This window comes from Aulonocara sp. 'chitande type north' Nkhata Bay, linkage group LG18 (genome assembly GCF_057382095.1).
Source record: "Aulonocara sp. 'chitande type north' Nkhata Bay isolate Kocher_YH1m ecotype deep benthic linkage group LG18, A_spYH_male_GT1.1, whole genome shotgun sequence".
Classification (NCBI taxonomy): Eukaryota; Metazoa; Chordata; class Actinopteri; order Cichliformes; family Cichlidae; genus Aulonocara; species Aulonocara sp. 'chitande type north' Nkhata Bay.
In genome coordinates, this window is record NC_141361.1 from 6,739,685 (window position 1) to 6,757,828 (window position 18,144).

Genomic DNA, 18,144 nt, shown 5'->3' on the forward strand with positions numbered 1-18,144 from the left:
TCCCTCATGTTTCCTTCTGTTGCTCTTCCTGTCATGTGATCCATGTTTCCCCAGTCATGTTCTCTGGGGCTGTGTCCAAATTCAAGGGTATCATGCTTCGAAGGACCTGACCTACCCGGTCCACATAAGGCGGGTCCTTCGAAGGCTGCTGTGAAATTGGACAGTCTTCTACTCTTCAGTAAAGTCTGCACTCACTTCTGTGTTTTTCCGGTCGCTAGCGCCAAAGCGTGACAACTTTAAAATGGACCCAGAAATGTCGCAGTGACTGAATGATTGCTGGTCATTCATGCACATTTACTATATTATATAAAATATGTAAACCAAATCTCTGTGAAACTTATAGAAGAACATTTTCTATTTCTGTTTATTTTCTATTATTCATTTGATCCTGTAACTGATTTGTGTGCATAAATGGCCCTGGAGTGTCCTCAGGGAGAGAGGGAATTAGGACAGGAAGCAAATCAATACAACACAACAACTCTTAGTAATTGCATTTATTAACTTGTGTTCTTAAGGATTATCTTCTTGATATCACACATACATACTTTGTATTTTTAAGATATCTCATTTCCTTCTGGCCTGCAGGGGGTGACTTTCCCCTGCAGGCTCATCTTCTCCAGAATTGTCCTGATCACACACAACAAATAAGAGACAAGAGAAAATTGTACAACCACCAGATGGTGAAAGAGTCCCACTGCAACTTTAAGCCATGAAGGATGTGTCTTGATGTTTGCTTGTGATAAATCTGCTTTATGTGAGTCTTTTTCAGAGAGTAACAGCAATATGTCTGATTATATGTCTTTAATCAGTAAAGTCTCGCTTTGCTAGAAATAAATAAATCAATAATAAAATTGTAAACATGCAGCTGTATGTTAGAAGTCAAAGGGTCCTTAAGTCTTCTGTAAATTGACGGGGATCAAATGAAGGACACAAGTATCTGTTCTTACTCTAATAAATGCTGCTTTAATATCCAACAGACTATTTTCCTTCCTCATCAGCAGTAAACAGCTCGACTGCGTCTGTGCATTTGTGTCCTCCATACTTGTTTCCACAGACATCTCAGGCTTGATGCCACGATGCAGTGTAGAAACCTGACAACCCTCTGACTCATGTTCAAATGTTCAAGGACATTTCTCAGGATCATGTATGACCCCTTTTTGACATTTGGACTTTCATTAATAATATTTGTGTTTCTGAGTCATTTTTGTGGAGACTTCTGTCCAACGTAGTGTCCAAATGAAGCCTGAAGCTTTTCTTCACCCTCTTGTCAGATGGTCAGCAACAAAACTCTGTTCCAACCAATGTCTGATAAGAGATGAGACACAGCAGCTGAGCAAATGATCATTTCATGCTGAAGACATCCTCAGACAGAATTAAGCACATACATAAACACAGCCTGGTGCCAATAACACAGCTAATGACACTGCTGTATCACTGGCTTTACTGATTAAAGACCATATCTGAAGGAAATCTTTGAACACAACAGAAAGTGACCTTTTAAACCTGCGACACTGATGCTGCATTCAAGGACCATTAAAACATTTGAAAGGACTTAAGAACATGAAGAAAATGTGACTTGTTTCTCTGTAATGAAGCTGTTTTAGTGAAGAAAGTTGAAAGGTCACAGAGCGACTGCTGAATCTTCTGCTCTAAACATGAACTCTGAACTTTGTGATGCTTCAGGAGGAAAACTGCTTCAGTTATTCTCTCAGATTAGTTTCATATTTTCTGCATCAGATTTGAGTGAGATCCTGGAATGAAGACAGAAGAAAAGACTTTGTTCAAAGTTTGATTTATAGTCAAACCTTCCAGTTTATTCACACAATAAAACATCAACACAATATATGAATTCATTCATTAAAATCACAGTTTTTCCTCATTTGTTTGATGATTTTGACAAAAACAAACACACACACATGGTCTGCCATACTCATAAAGAGAAATGTCGACATTGTTCAATACAAATATTCCAGAAACATTTAGAGGATAGAGAAGTTTACATTTTCATGTGGAGAAATATTTTAGTAAATCAAAATGATGATGAGCAGTGATAGCCTCCATAAACAGTCACAGGAAAGATCTCCTTTAAAAACTCAGAAACATCAAGAGAACAACTAGAAGATGTGGAGGTACCCATAATGTTTGACTGACAGCTGATCTCTGTGCAGAAATGATGGAGAGAAAATAAAATGAAACTAAAATACAGATTTAAACCCACAATATGAAAGACTTCAGTCTATTTGAGCTTAATCAACTCAGCAGTGTCTCCAGTTCGCCAAAGCCAAATTCCAGCATAGAGCGGCTGAGTGAATGTGGTCTGGACTCTGTGGAGGAGAGTCATGGTTTCAGAGACGCTGTAGAAGGACAAAATACCTGCTCTGTGATCCAGGTACACTCCTACTCTGGAGGAACGAGGACCTGAGACACGAGTTTGGATGTTGTTGTACAAAAATGTATAACTGTTGTTGTAACACTCTAATGACCAAGATTTGTCATTATGTCCAAATTTACATTCATCACATAATCCTTTTCTGCTGATATTCTTGTATGCGACTGCTACATAAACTTGTTCCCCTCTCCACTCCACCTCCCAGTAACAACGTCCAGTCAGACTCTCTCTACTCAGGACCTGCCACCATCCAGTGAATCTGTCTGGATGATCAGAATAAGACTGTTGTTGATCCACTGCTGTTACTTTTCTGTTCCCCTCTGATAATAACAGCCATTTGTATGCTGTGTTTGGATCCAGTGTGATTTCACATGAATATTTTAAGAATCCAGCTCTGGTCTTTGGCTCTGGTTGTGACAGTAAAACATCCACTTCAGTGACTGTCAGTGAGATGTTTGTCCATTGCTCTCTCAGAATGTCCTGTAGTTTATCTCTGACCTCTGACACAGCTGCTGTCACATCCTCAAAGTAGCTCAGAGGACGGATATTGATGCTGGATGAGTCTGTAGACTCACTGAGTGCTGACAGTGAGGGGTAGTTGTGTAGAAACTGGATGTGATCCTCTGTGTGTGAGAGCTGCTTCAGCTCAGCATCTTTCCTCTTCAGCTCAGTGATCTCCTGCTCCAGCTTCTCCTGAAGCTCTTTGACTCGACTCACTTCAGTTTCCTGCTGGGATCTGATCTGCTGCTTCACATCAGAGCTTCTTTTCTGGATGAGATGGATCAGCTCAGTGAAGATCTTCTCACTGTGCTCCACTGTTTGATCAGCAGACTGATTGATGGCCTCCACCTCCTGTTGAAGCAGCTTCACATCTTTCTCTCTGTCCTGGATTCTCTGCTGGATGTTTTGTCGACTCACCTCCAGCTCTCTCTGCCTCTCAGTCCTTTCTGCTGCAGCTGAGACTGTGTCGTGGCCTTTATGTTCATCCACAGAGCAGAGATAACAGATACTCTGCTGATCAGTACGGCACAACATCTTCATCACCTCATCATGACGAGAGCAGATGTTCTCCTGGAGCTTCTTGGAGGGCTCCACCAGCTTGTGTTTCTTGAATGTAGGTGAATCATAATGAGGCTGAAGGTGTTTCTCACAGTAAGATGCCAGACAGACTAAACAGGACTTGAAGGCTTTCATTTTTCTCCCAGTGCAGACATCACAGGCCACATCTTCAGGTCCAGCATAGCAGTGATCAGCAGGAGCAGCTTGGAGTCCAGTCTTCTTCAGCTCCTCCACTAAATCTGCTAACATGGTGTTTTTCTCCAGGACAGGCCTCGCTGTGAAAGTCCTCCGGCACTGAGGGCAGCTGTAGATTTTCTTCTCTTCCTCTTCATCCCAGAAGCTTTTAATACAGTTCATGCAGTAGCTGTGTCCACAGGGAATAGCCACCGGATCCTTCAGTAGATCCAAACAGACTGAACAGCAGAATTTTGTTTGATCCATTTGATTCATGTGCTGTGCCGTTTCACCGTCTCTCAGTGACTGTCAGACAGTTTCACTTCCTCTGAACAGAAACAACCTCTGTGCTCTGAAGGGAAACAGATCTCTGCTCTTGTTCACCTCCTACAGGAAATGAGGCTCACCAGCAACTGCATTTACACCATGTTGTTTAGACCCATCCTGATACAGACACATCTGTGAAGGGAGGCACTAAAGAAATATTCTTACAGAGCGACCAAGAGCCAATCACATGATGCAGGGTGTGGTATGTTTGGTTACATCATGCAGTAACAAGTCTGACCCAGTTAAAGGTTAATAGTTTAACTTTACTTGGATATTTGAAATGTGACATCAACACTCAGCGAGTTCATTTTATATTTCAAAAAGTTCAGCAAAGTTTAGGATGCTGTGATGAATAAAAATAAATCAAACTTTATATTTTGACATTTTCTAATCTTAGTTCATTCTCACACTTACAGAATGATGCATGGGAACAACTGACTCCACTAAATCAAACCTATGTTCAAATGAGATTATGATCATTAAATAGTAACAAATATTTAAATTTAGCAACAACAAATGCAGATCGCTCCACAGTGTTTACAAAAACAAACAAACAAACAAACATTATTTTGTAGTCTTTCCTGTGCGCACAGTCACTGTGGATTTTCAATGAAAACATCAAGATGTGCTTGAAATGAAAACTTTCAAGTTTAATTCAAGGTTTTAGTAAAATTTTGCCTGAACTGTTTAGTAATTTTTCACAAAGTGTCCATGTCAGTAATTCATTCAAATGTATTTTGGTCTTAAACTGATCCAGTAAATGTAACTTTTTCTCACCTACTTAATCGAGTATTTTAGTTGTTTAACTGTCATTATAACTAAACTGAACATCCAAAGCTTTTCTCACTGCAGTTTTGTTGTGCAGTTATAGCAGCACTTTGAATCATCCACAGTTTTATAGAACTGTCTGTTGAATTGTTGTTTTGTTTGGTGCGATGGTTCATTTATTTAAATAATTGATGATAATTTGATATATTTGATTATTTATTACTGGTGCAAACAATTCATTTCTTCATGGTGCAAATATATAGTAGACTCAGGAGTTTAACTCAGTTTTCTTGGCCTTTGTTTATCGTTTCATTTAAAATCTTAATGGGTAAAGATCATCATAACTACATATGAAATTATATGTACAAATTATATGTTCCATTACACTATTAACAGCACAGATTATACAGCAAACATCAGATTCATGGATGGAGCCAGAGGCTAAATGACTGTTCAGTCCTCTTTAGGAAACGATCTTCATATGACGACAAACACGACAACAATCAGCTGTCAAACTGTACAAGAAGTTCACAGTAATGTAAAAGAAGTTATATCACTTTATTTTTAAATGTACGTGTAACACCTGCTTAGTATAGTAGGGTTAAACTTATAGACTAGATTCGAGAGGAGTAAAATAAATTTGAGAGAATTGAGTGTTGAACAGCCGGCAGATTTATTACAATGTTACAGTGGTGCAATAATCCAATGTAAACAGCATAGAAAATTAACAGAAGATCAACAGAGAAGATAACAACAAAATAAAATAAAATAAGTAGTCTCTTTAGACCTGACTCCTGATGAGCAGGATATTGGGAGTTCAATAGTTTCCCAGAGAAACAATCCGTATGAAGTAAGCAGTTTTTGCTCTTGCTTATCTGAAATCCTGCGATTCGAAGTAATTCAGACTGTAGCTCTACTCCTGCATCCAGAACAGCTGGCCACACTGCTTTTGGATTCGCCAAGAGTTTTCACAGGGTCTGGCTCGCCATCCATATCCAGAACCACTTCAGATCCAGGATCACAAAAAACCAGTCTGCACATACAGTACAGAGCAATAAACAGAATAGTTCTTAACAGTTTTTCTAAATAAAATGAGATCTCATAAAGTTTTCAAAATCAAGTACACTGTCGTTTTAACATTGTTCTGTCTCTATGAATTCCATTTGTATTGCTTTACAGCATTACAATCAATTGTATTTAAATACCCCTTTTTAAGGCATATGTAATCACATCATGAAATGTTTGTAACGTAACTAGTTTTAAATATCTTATTTACATGTATTAACCTATAACTGAAATGACAAAGTGCAGGAAAGGCACTGGACAACATTTATGGCTAAAAGAAAAGTGCATCCTGCATTAGTTTTGCGCATTTGTGAAGATGCCCAATCAAATAGACAATAAAATAAAATACGACATTCCATTTCACACACGATTCAAGTACTCCGACTGGTTTTAGCTTTTTTTAGACAATACGGAATTCGCACTGTTGCAGTGTTTACCACATGTAAAATTAGCATAAGTTTTCCTGCTAACTTATCATCTCTAGTAACTCACCGGAATTCCCAAGAAACAAATACACGCTCTGCCTGGTTTTGGTCGAGAGTAAAACACATAAAGGCCTCTGAAAAGTACATAACTTTAAGTTAGAGACTGTTGAAAATACTTTATAACACTTATTTTATACCAAAAGATTCACTGTGTAGCTTGTTATTTGCTCTCGGTGTCTTGCTCCGTTTTGCCTAGCTTAATGCAGCAACGTGCTTTTGTTGCATTCACTGAACTACGGAAAATCAAAGTGTGTTCAAGGGGTGTCGGAAATAATAATACCAGGTAAAAACAAGAAAATACTAGTAACCATGTCTATAGGGGTTACATACGCACTCAGGGTCAGGACTGAAGACACTGATCGAGAAAATACTCTAAATATAAATATTCACCTAAACATTCAAAATTATTCAATTGCATGAAATGAAATATGAACTCTCTACAATACTGGCTTCTGATTGGTTGAAAAAGCAGGTGCTGAACTTCAGAAGAGCTAAACCTGCAAAACTGTGTAAACCCAGAGTGGATGCTGCCCTCTGACCTTTCAGAAGTACGATCTTTTTATGAAGACACAGAGGCAGAGTTATTATTCATCACTTTAAAGATGATATTCGTTACATGTTCTTCACTCGTTGTCTAGTAAAGTCCAGAGAATGAGACACATAATTTCAAAACATACAGCTGCATGTTAGAGATCACAGAGTTCTTCAGTCTTATGAGAACTCATGGAGACTAAATGTCAGACACATCAACAGTAAATGTCGTTCCTCCCCCCGTGAGTTTGTGTCCTCCACACTTGTTTACACAAACATCTGAGGTTTGAACAGTGTGCAAAACCACATGTTACAAAGCTGCTGAGCTACTGAATACTGGAATATTTCATTCAATATCACCATCTGACCAAAGGACAAACACAGAGAGGATTAGAGCGCCAAACTTTGTTTCAAACTGTTTCAGATTTTAGAGGCAAAAAGCAGAATTTCTACCTGGACAAAGAAATCAAAGCAGGAGCAAAACAAGCTTTTTACATTTATTCAAAGGCATTATGTGAATGTACTCTGAGCCACAGCCTCCTAAAGTAAAGATATTTGATCATCTAAACCAGACAGAGTCATGTTTTCAGCAGTGTCTGTATCCTCCATATAGACCATGCCATGGTCCACCTAGGGTGACCAGGTGTCTGACTTTATGTGGGACTACACAGCGCTCAGTCCTTGTTTGCCTGTGCCACACACACATTGAGCCAATGTCCAGTTTTTTATTGACTCTAGTTTCTGTCGATCGGTAGGCCCACAAAAAAACCCTGTACAGGAAGTAGATTTCATCTCTCTGATAAAAGGAGTTCTAATCCCTGATCCTATGAGTCTGAGCCAGTAGATGATATTGATATGATCATATTTATGCCTTTGTTGTTTCACAAAGGGTTAAAAACATTCACAGGTTGGACTGTGGTTCTCCTTTTAGCGTCTCTGCTGGAATTTTAACTGTGAACCTCTTAGATCCAAACTTCTGAACTGCTCATCTCACAGAGGACAAAAGGGAAGAACCCCGAATCTCTTCTTCACCTCACTTTTATACCTGCTCACCCTTTCTCCCCCCTTCCCTCAGTGGACGTCACATCTTCACACTTGGGCCAATCAGGTTGTTGACATTTGATCATCTGATGTGCACCCACACCTCATCTCTCTCTCTCTCTCTGACTCACAAGATTTAACACAAAGTTTAAACTTTAAAATCACTTCATTACATTTTCTTTGTTATTCTTAACACAGAAAATTCACATTCAAAAACTTAACACAGAATAAAACAGAGTAGCCAGTAGTGGGACATGGTTCCAGCAACTCTGATGGTGACGGCCCGTTTGAAGCTGAAGCTCCGGCACGTGTGTCAAAAAATCAACACACTGCTTCAGAAACGCTGTGCTGAGGCTTGGTTTGACTGAACAGAGTCACGTGATCAATGACGACTGAAGCTTCATTCAGCACGTCACTGCTTCAGTACCTGATTCAAAGATTTATAAGGAATTGAACCATTGGTGGGATTTGTGCTGTGTTTTGGTGGTTTTGTGTGAGCGAATCAGTGTGTGACATAATTATAGACATGGAGCCAGGAAGAGAGGACGCTCTGCCTGTTCCTGAATAAAAACCAGTTCATCAGCATTTCTGCTCCCAGGTCTAAAATGTACATAAGAAATATGATGTACACATAATTATAATGATATAACTTATAGTATATTATATATAAACGTGCCAGTCTGCTGGTTAATTACATAATCAGGTGGAGGCAGTGACCTCACAACCTCCTATAAGCTTTAAGTTAAGGTTACTTTATTTATACCCACAGGTAAATTTGCTTTACAGAACAATGATAGCATTTGGCCTCCCTTCACAAACACACACACCTAATGAAACCTGACAAAACACATATTTTAATTAAACAAAGTGAATCAAATCAAAAACGATTCTTATTGAGTTCAGTGACAGCAGCAGGGACAAAGCTGTTTTTATAATGCTTTGTCCTGCATCTTGGAACTAGAAACCTCCGTCCTGAAGAAAGAAGCTAAATCCACCCCGTAGAGGATGGGAACCATTTTTAAGGATTGATTAAGCCATCTGTGGTACCTGTTTAGAGTACAGGGAGTCTAAACAGGCCTGTGACTCATCTATCAGACGACTGGACCATCTCACTCACTAATTCAGTCAATTTTTCTCTGTGACAGAGGTCTGACTGAACCATGGCACCAAACAAAAAGATAAAACAGACTCAATAAAAGAACAAGAAAACAAAGTTCAAATCTTTCGCTCAATGTGGAAATGAGCAAGTTTCCTGAGGCAGTAAAGGCACTGGTGACCCTTTTTACAGACCGATTTGCAATAAAAGTTCAGTTTTTCATTGATTATGGTCCCAAGATATTTATATGATTGCACTTGCTCTATTTTCTGACCTTTAATTAAAGTGACTCTGTGCCCATTTAGTTGTTTCCTAAAATCAATAACCCTATCTTTTGTTTTAGATATGTTCAATTGGAGATAAGACTCCTCCCACCACTGAACAAAGTCATCAATGATTGGACCGTGGTGAGTTTCACCCTCTTTCAGTAAGCTGACAATAACAAAGTCATCTGTAAATTTAATGATGGCCCTGTTTTCATATCTGCTCTGACATGTGTTTGTAAAGAGAATGAATAATAAGGGCGATAAGAGACCCTGGAGGAGAAGCTGTGGAGGAGAACACTGGGTCAGACAGAACCCCATTTATTCTCACTCTTTGTGACCTGTCAGTTAACTCATTCACTGCCAGCCATGAGTCAACGTATGCTTTCAATTGACGTCTATAGACGTCAATGGCAGTGAATGAGTTAAAAGATCTAAAATCCAGCAAACCAGGTTTTTCCTGATTTCAAACTCTTCTAAAAGTCTTTTCATTAAAATATGGGGCTGTATTGTATTAAAAGCTGAAGAAAAATCAATGAAAAGAAGTCTTGCAAAAGTCCCTTTACTCTCTACATGTTTAAGAATCAGATTTAGTCAAATGCGCGTCCTGCACTCCTCTGTTGGGCCTGCACGCAAATTGCATTGGATCCAGCTGATATTCAGTCTCTTCCATAATCACATTTCTGATGATTTTTTCAAAGACTTTCATGACAACTCAGGTGAGGCAACAGGCCTGAAGTCATTCAGGACGTTTGGACGACTAGATTTAGGGACATGAACGACGACAGCTTCCTTCCAAAGCGAGGGCACATTTTGTATTTGAAAGGATTTATTGAAAATAAGCTGAAATTTAGGACTGAGCTCTTTAGCACAAGATTTAATTAGGCGGCACTAATGTTATCAGGGCCCTGGCTCTTGTTCACATTAACTGTATGAAAGGCCTTTTGGACATCGCTGAGTTCAGTGATGAAGTGTTGAGTATCTTTCAGTTTCTGTTTCAGTTCAGAAGAACTAAAACGAGCATCAAGCATATTCAAATCTCTGTCTGGCTTAAAACCGTCTACAATGATCTGACTGCTGCTCTGGGGATTTTGAAACCCTGATATGGTTTTCATACAAGTCCAGGCAGACCCAAAATCTTTTGCTGCAAATTTTCTTTCAAGAAGGTTTTTGTAGATCTGTTTTGCTTTCAAGAGCTCGATTTTCAAGTCTTTGGTGACTGCCTGAAAGTCAGTAACAGCCCCCTCTTTAAAAGCCTGTCTCTTTTTCCTTAAACAGGATTTGATGCATTTGGTGACCCATGGCTTATTGTTAGGGTACACTTTAGCACGCTTAAGGGGTATAATCATGTCTTTACAAAAACTGCATATGAGCTAACATCCACCAAAGCATCAAGACTGAATAAAAACTTCCCAATCTGTAAATTGAAAACATTCCTGCAAGGTAAGCACAGATTCTTCTGACCACATGATTGATTGATGATAACATAATTTTTTCACCCCCCAAAAATTCACGTTCAAAGCAATGGCTGGCTGACTTCCTCTGAACAGAAACAACCTCTGTGCTCTGAAGGGAAACAGATCTCTGCTCTTGTTCACCTTTAGACCCATCCTGATACAGACACATCTGTGAAGGGAGATATATTCTTACAGAGCGACCAAGAACCAATCACATGATGCTGGGTGCGGTATGTGTTATTACATCATGCAGTAACAAGTCTGACACAGTTAAAGTTTAATAGTTTATCTTTACTTGGTACTTTGAAATGTGACAGTCAACACTCAGTGAGTTCATTTTATATTTCAAAAAGTTCAGCAAAGTTTAGGATGCTGTGATGAATAAAAATAAATGACACTTTATATTTTGACATTTTCTAATCTTAGTTCATTCTCACACTTACAGAATGATGCATGGGAACAACTGACTCCACTAAATCAAACCTATGTTCAAATGAGATTATGATCATTAAATAGTAACAAATATTTAAATTTAGCAACAACAAATGCAGATCGGTCCACAGTGTTTACAAAAACAAACAAACAAACAAACAAACAAACAAACATTACTTTGTAGTCTTTCCTGTGCGCACAGTCACAGTGGAGTTTAAATGAAAACATCAAGATGTGCTTGAAATGAAAACTTTCAAGTTTAATTCAAGGTTTTAGTAAAATTTTGCCTGAACTGTTTAGTAATTTTTCACAAAGTGTCCATGTCAGTAATTCATTCAAATGTATTTTGGTCTTAAACTGATCCAGTAAATGTAACTTTTTCTCACCTACTTAATCGAGTATTTTAGTTGTTTAACTGTCATTATAACTAAACGGAACATCCAAAGCTTTTCTCACTGCAGTTTTGTTGTGCAGTTATAGCAGCACTTTGAATCATCCACAGTTTTATAGAACTGTCTGTTGAATTGTTGTTTTGTTTGGTGCAATGCTTGCTTTTATTTAAACATTGATGATAATTTGATATATTTGATTATTTATTACTGGTGCAAACAATTCATTTCTTCATGGTGCAAATATATAGTAGACTCAGGAGTTTAACTCAGTTTTCTTGGCCTTTGTTTATCGTTCATTTGAAATCTTAATGGGTAAAGATCATCATAATTACATATGAAATTATATGTACAAATTATATGTTCCATTATACTATTAACAGCACAGATTATACAGCAAACATCAGATTCATGGATGGAGCCAGAGGCTAAATGACTGTTCAGTCCTCTTTAGGAAACGATCTTCATATGACGACAAACACGACAACAATCAGCTGTCAAACTGTACAAGAAGTTCACAGTAATGTAAAAGAAGTTATATCACTTTATTTTTAAACGTACGCACTCAGGGTCAGGACTGAAGACACTGATCGAGAAAATACTCTAAATATAAATATTCACCTAAACATTCAAAATTATTCAATTGCATGAAAAGAAATATGAACTCTCTACAATACTGGCTTCTGATTGGTTGAAAAAGATGGTGCTGAACTTCAGAAGAGCTAAACCGAATGAATGAACTCACTGAGTGTTGACTGTCACATTTCAAAGTACCAAGTAAAGATAAACTATTAAACTTTAACTGGGTTAGACTTGTTACTGCATGATGTAATCACACATACCACACCCTGCATCTTGTGATTGGCTCTTGGTCGCTCTGTAAGAATATATCTCCCTTCACAGATGTGTCTGTATCAGGATGGGTCTAAAGGTGAACAAGAGCAGAGATCTGTTTCCCTTCAGAGCACAGAGGTAGTTTCTGTTCAGAGGAAGTCAAACTGTCTGACAGTCACTGAGAGACGGTGAAACGGCACAGCACATGAATCAAATGGATCAAACAAAAATCTGCTGTTCAGTCTGTTTGGATCTACTGAAGGATCCGGTGACTATTCCCTGTGGACACAGCTACTGCATGAACTGTATTAAAAGCTTCTGGGATGGAGAGGAAAAGAAGAAAATCTACAGCTGCCCTCAGTGCCGGAGGACTTTCACAGCGAGGCCTGTCCTGATGAAAAACACCATGTTAGCAGATTTAGTGGAGGAGCTGAAGAAGACTGGACTCCAAGCTGCTCCTGCTGATCACTGCTATGCTGGACCTGAAGATGTGGCCTGTGATGTCTGCATTGGGAGAAAAATGAAAGCCTTCAAGTCCTGTTTTGTGTGTTTGGTCTCTTACTGTGAGAAACACCTTCAGCCTCATTATGTAGCAGCTCAGTTAAAGAAACACAAGCTGGTTGAGCCCTCCAAGAAGCTCCAGGAGAACATCTGCTCTCGTCATGATGAGGTGATGAAGATGTTCTGCCGTACTGATCAGCAGAGTATCTGTTATCTCTGCTCTGTGGATGAACATAAAGGCCACGACACAGTCTCAGCTGCAGCAGAAAGGACTGAGAGGCAGAGAGAGCTGGAGGTGAGTCGACAAAACATCCAGCAGAGAATCCAGGACAGAGAGAAAGATGTGAAGCTGCTTCAACAGGAGGTGGAGGCCATCAATCAGTCTGCTGATCAAACAGTGGAGCACAGTGAGAAGATCTTCACTGAGCTGATCCATCTCATCCAGAAAAGAAGCTCTGATGTGAAGCAGCAGATCAGATCCCAGCAGGAAACTGAAGTGAGTCGAGTCAAAGAGCTTGAGGAGAAGCTGGAGCAGGAGATCACTGAGCTGAAGAGGAAAGATGCTGAGCTGAAGCAGCTCTCACACACAGAGGATCACATCCAGTTTCTACACAACTACCCCTCACTGTCAGCACTCAGTGAGTCTACAGACTCATCCAGCATCAATATCCGTCCTCTGAGCTACTTTGAGGATGTGACAGCAGCTGTGTCAGAGGTCAGAGATAAACTACAGGACATTCTGAGAGAGGAATGGACAAACATCTCACTGACAGTCACTGAAGTGGATGTTTTACTGTCAGATCCACCAGAGCCAAAGACCAGAGCTGGATTCTTAAAATATTCATGTGAAATCACACTGGATCCAAACACAGCAAACAAAAAGCTGTTATTATCAGAGGGGAACAGAAAAGTGCAAGCAGTGATTCAACAACAGTCTTATTCTGATCATCCAGACAGATTCACTTGGTGGTTTCAGGTTCTGAGTAGAGAGAGTCTGACTGGACGTTGTTACTGGGAGGTGGAGTGGAGAGGGGGAGGAGGTTATGTAGCAGTCACTTACAAGAATATCAGAAGAAAAGGAGATGAATCTGAATTTGGATGTAATGACAAATCTTGGGCATTAGAGTGTTACAACAACAGTTTTACATTTTTGTACAACAACATCCAAACTCCTGTCTCAGGTCCTCGTTCCTCCAGAGTAGGAGTGTACCTGGATCACAGAGCAGGTATTTTGTCCTTCTACAGCGTCTCTGAAACCATGACTCTCCTCCACAGAGTCCAGACCACATTCACTCAGCCGCTCTATGCTGGACTGTTGGTTTACTATAATTATGGAGCCACTGCTGAGTTGATTAAGCTCAAATAGACTGAAGTCTTTCATATTGTGGGTTTAAATCTGTATTTTAGTTTCATTTTATTTTCTCTCCATCATTTCTGCACAGAGATCAGCTGTCAGTCAAACATTATGGGTGGTACCTCCACATCTTCTAGTTGTTCTCTTGATGTTTCTCAGTTTTTAAAGGAGATCTTTCCTGTGACTGTTTATGGAGGCTATCACTGCTCATCATCATTTTGATTTACTAAAATATTTCTCCACATGAAAATGTAAACTTCTCTATCCTCTAAATGTTTCTGGAATATTTGTATTGAAAAATGTCGACATTTCTCTTTATGAGTATGGCCGACCATGTGTGTGTGTTTGTGTTTGTTTTTGTCAAAATCATCAAACAAATGAGGAAAAACTGTGATTTTAATGAATGAATTTATATATTGTGTTGATGTTTTATTGTGTGAATAAACTGGAAGGTTTGACTATAAATCAAACTTTGAACAAAGTCTTTTCTTCTGTCTTCATTCCAGGATCTCACTCAAATCTGATGCAGAAAATATGAAACTAATCTGAGAGAATAACTGCTGCATTGCAGATGTGTTATACCCCCTGCCCAGCCGAATGATTCTCAAAAAGAAAATTTTGCAGAAAATCAATGTGATTGCTTGGATCACTGGAATTATCATCTCGATATCTCTTGTCCTTCTTTCATTTCAGACGTCTTGAAAACAAGTTTTAACAAAGTCCTGGAGAAGTGCCCAATGCTGGAGGACCTCCTGTTTTACCCCTGGCTCAGATAAACTCCTCTCTGACACAAACACACACGCATACTGAATTCACATCTTGCCATACAAATGTGATACAGTAACCAACTTTCTTTCTTTCAGAAAAAAAGAAAATTGGGAGATTCAAAATTTTCCTCACAGTAATGTTTGCATCAGTCTATCAGATGAATCCCCTCCAAGTCCAATATTTACATCAGTTACAGTGATAATGCTTGGTGTCTACTTTCAGCCACCGCAGTAGAATGCCAGGAATGAATCTCATTGAAATTGTAGTTGCATTTGCTATTTCATTTAATTGTCATGGATGATACACAGACAACCCAACAGCAAACAGAGGAAAACAATGGGCTTAAATACACAGAGGGATAAATGAGGGAATAAGACACAGGATGAGAGCACAGCTGCGAGAAATCACAAACAACAAGACCATGGGGAAGGAAAACTGAAAACACTAACATAGTCTAAGGAGCTTAGAAAGAAAACGTCTGGACTTCTTTAAGTTGCTTGAAGACGTTCAAGCAAAGTTTAAGTTCTTTTCATCCGAGAAGGTGAAACATCTTCAAGCAACTTCAAGTCCAGACGCTTTCTTTCCAAACTCCTTAGACTACGATGACCTAGATGACTGAGAACCTTCACAGACATGAAAACACTAACATAGCACACAAGACTATCAAAGTAAAACAGCAAACAAGAGAGACTTTTACAAAGACACAGAGTTGACACAGAGACATGACTGACTGGGGAGAAATTGGGGAACATGGAAAGAAGAGTGACTAGACATGACACGTGGGACACAGGGGCAAGGCAAAGTAACAGAAACCTAAAGCCTAAGAATATAACACTGTCAGGGTTCCTGGGTCGGTGACCCAGTATTTTCAGTTCACGTTCACTGTTTATCTTCTGCCTGTTCCACTTCCTGTTTTATTGTGTTAGCCTTGGTCCATGTGCATTATGTTCCGTCCTCTTCCCGTTTATCATTAGTTCATTATGTTCAGCTGTGTACTCACCAGGTTCTAATCTCTCATCACTCAGCCTGTGTATTTATGTCCCTCAGTTCAACCAGTCCAATGTCGTGTCATTGATGTTCATGTGATGTTCCGTTGTCGTTTCCGCCTGCGATCAGCCAGCCATTCAGCATTCCAGTCAGTTGTCCAGCCAGCCAGCCATTTTCTCCCTTTGTTCTGTTCATCCACTCCTCACAATAAATCTGCACCTACCTGCGAGTCCTGCGTTTGGGTTCCTTCTTCCTCGCCTCCACACGACACCTGACAGAATGACACGACCCGTGCCACGAAGACACGTCTGGAACCCAGCGGACTCGGACCCCTATGAGCGGCAGGAGGTAGCGCTCTCCTTGTGGGCGGAAAAGCTCAAGGAGAGACAGCGGCTCTTCGCGGAGCGAGAGCACGTCTTCGAGGGCACTCGCTTGGCTCTGGGCGGGCCTCGGAGACGCCGCGTTCCCCCACTCGCTGCCTCACCTGCACCGGAGCATCTGCCGCGGAGAGTGGACGTTTCACGCCGCGCTTCGGCCGCTCCCTCTTTCGCCACTCCGCCCCACGCTCACACATCACCTGCCTCATTCACCGGACCTTCAACCTCGCCACGGCACAGCGGCTCCGCCTTCCACCTCGACTCAACAGAGGCTCCCGTGCCAGAGGCTCGGACGTGTACCCCGCCCGCTTCCTCCTCCCGGAGAAATCGGCGCACACGCCGCCATAAAATGGACTATTTCCAGCAATTCCCGGTGGTGAGTTCCAGTGACTGTTTTCCACCCTCATTTGACTCTCCACGTAAACCCAATAATAAACCCATCTCTCATTCATGGGATGTTTCCCTCCTGGAGGATTCTGTGGACTGGGAAGTTTTTCTGCTCTGCTCCAAAGACTGTAAATAGTGGCGGCAGAAAAACCAGAACAATCTCCAATAAACCTGCCAGTATCACTCACCCAGTCGTTATTTCCACACCCATTATTCAGCCATTTCCCACCAGCATGGGGGCCCAGCCTACGCCCACACCAGTGCCAGCCCCCAGGAGGAGGGCAGCTGTGACCCGGTCTGCCTCCACACCTGCTTCTGTTTCTCAGGTGGGGGTGACTGGTGTCCAGCCACCTTCCGTGCCCGTCCCAGCGCCCAGGTTGAGGGCAACCAGAACCCAGCTTGACCCCCCTGGAGGCTTGGAAGAGCTAACCGGTCCACCTGCCACTTCACCTCTTCATCCACCTCCTGATCCAGCTTTTCATGCCCTCGCACTATCACTGGTTAGGCTAGCTGAGGTGTCCCCTGCTCAGGCCCCAGCTTTATTAGCCCAGGCTGCACTGTTGTCTCCTTCACTAGCTCACTCTTTAGCTCAGCCATTAGCCTCACCGGCCTCTGTTTATCCGTCAGTCTCCTTAGTCCAATCAGTTCCCTCACCTGCTGTCCAGTCTCCTGCTGCCCTCCAGTCAGTTCAGCCCCCTGTAGCCCAGTCTCCACCTGTCCTCCAGTCACCTGTAGTCCAGTCTCCACCTGTCCTCCACTCTTCTGTAGTCCAGTCTGCCGCCCAGTGCCCTGTAGTCCAGTCGCCTCCTGTTTCCCAGTCACCTGTCCACCATCCCGTCCAGTTCCCGGACCTGCAGCCACAGCACCCAGAGCCAGCTGTGAGCCTTCCTGCTTCTCAGCCAGGGGCCTCCGCGCCTACTGGCCCTGCCTGTCTCCGGCTAGAGGCCTCCGCGCCTGCATCGCCTGGTTAGGCCTCTGCCTCAGCTGCACCCACGCCCGGCCCGGCCTCTGCCTCAGCTGCACCCACGCCCGGCCCGGCCTCTGCCTCAGCTGCACCCACGCCCGGCCCGGCCTCTGCCTCAGCTGCACCCACGCCCGGCCCGGCCGCTGCCTCAGAGCCTCCGTCTGCCGCTGCCTCAGAGCCTCCGTCTGCCGCAGCCTCAGAGCCTCCGTCTGCCGCAGCCTCAGAGCCTCCGTCTGCCGCAGCCTCAGAGCCTCCGTCTGCCGCAGCCTCAGAGCCTCCGTCTGCCGCAGCCTCAGAGCCTCCGTCTGCCGCAGCCTCAGAGCCTCCGTCTGCCGCAGCCTCAGAGCCTCCGTCTGCCGCAGCCTCAGAGCCTCCGTCTGCCGCAGCCTCAGAGCCTCCGTCTGCCGCAGCCTCAGAGCCTCCGTCTGCCGCAGCCTCAGAGCCTCCGTCTGCCGCAGCCTCAGAGCCTTCAGCCTCGCCTGGCCCAGCCTCGTTT

The 18,144-nt window shown here is 41.9% G+C and overlaps 2 protein-coding genes and 1 long non-coding RNA gene across 3 annotated transcripts; 1 reads left to right on the plus strand and 2 right to left on the minus strand.

Annotated features, from left to right (window-relative positions):
* Positions 1–1,575: 1,575 nt before the first annotated feature.
* On the minus strand, positions 1,576–4,133 carry LOC147307876 (tripartite motif-containing protein 16-like). The gene has a single exon (XM_086273022.1). The coding sequence runs from the start codon at positions 3,896–3,898 to the stop codon at positions 2,237–2,239; it is 1,662 nt and encodes a 553-aa protein (XP_086129148.1). The 5' UTR covers positions 3,899–4,133; the 3' UTR covers positions 1,576–2,236.
* A 1,169-nt stretch (positions 4,134–5,302) lies between these two features.
* LOC147307877 (uncharacterized) lies at positions 5,303–6,583 on the minus strand. The gene is made up of 3 exons (XR_015126210.1): positions 6,417–6,583; positions 6,275–6,341; positions 5,303–5,750 (listed from the first exon to the last, which is right to left on the minus strand). It is a non-coding gene; the product is annotated as an uncharacterized LOC147307877 (long non-coding RNA).
* A 5,932-nt stretch (positions 6,584–12,515) lies between these two features.
* LOC147307878 (tripartite motif-containing protein 16-like) lies at positions 12,516–14,601 on the plus strand. Its single transcript, XM_086273019.1, has one exon. It carries the CDS (start codon positions 12,516–12,518, stop codon positions 14,175–14,177), a length of 1,662 nt encoding a protein of 553 aa, XP_086129145.1. The 3' UTR covers positions 14,178–14,601.
* The last annotated feature ends 3,543 nt before the right edge of the window (positions 14,602–18,144 follow it).

Coding starts and splice junctions, on each gene's coding strand:
- LOC147307876 (XM_086273022.1), bottom strand. CDS start 3,898: ATGAATCAAATGGATCAAACAAAATTCTGCTGTTCAGTCTGTTTGGAT.
- LOC147307878 (XM_086273019.1), top strand. CDS start 12,516: ATGAATCAAATGGATCAAACAAAAATCTGCTGTTCAGTCTGTTTGGAT.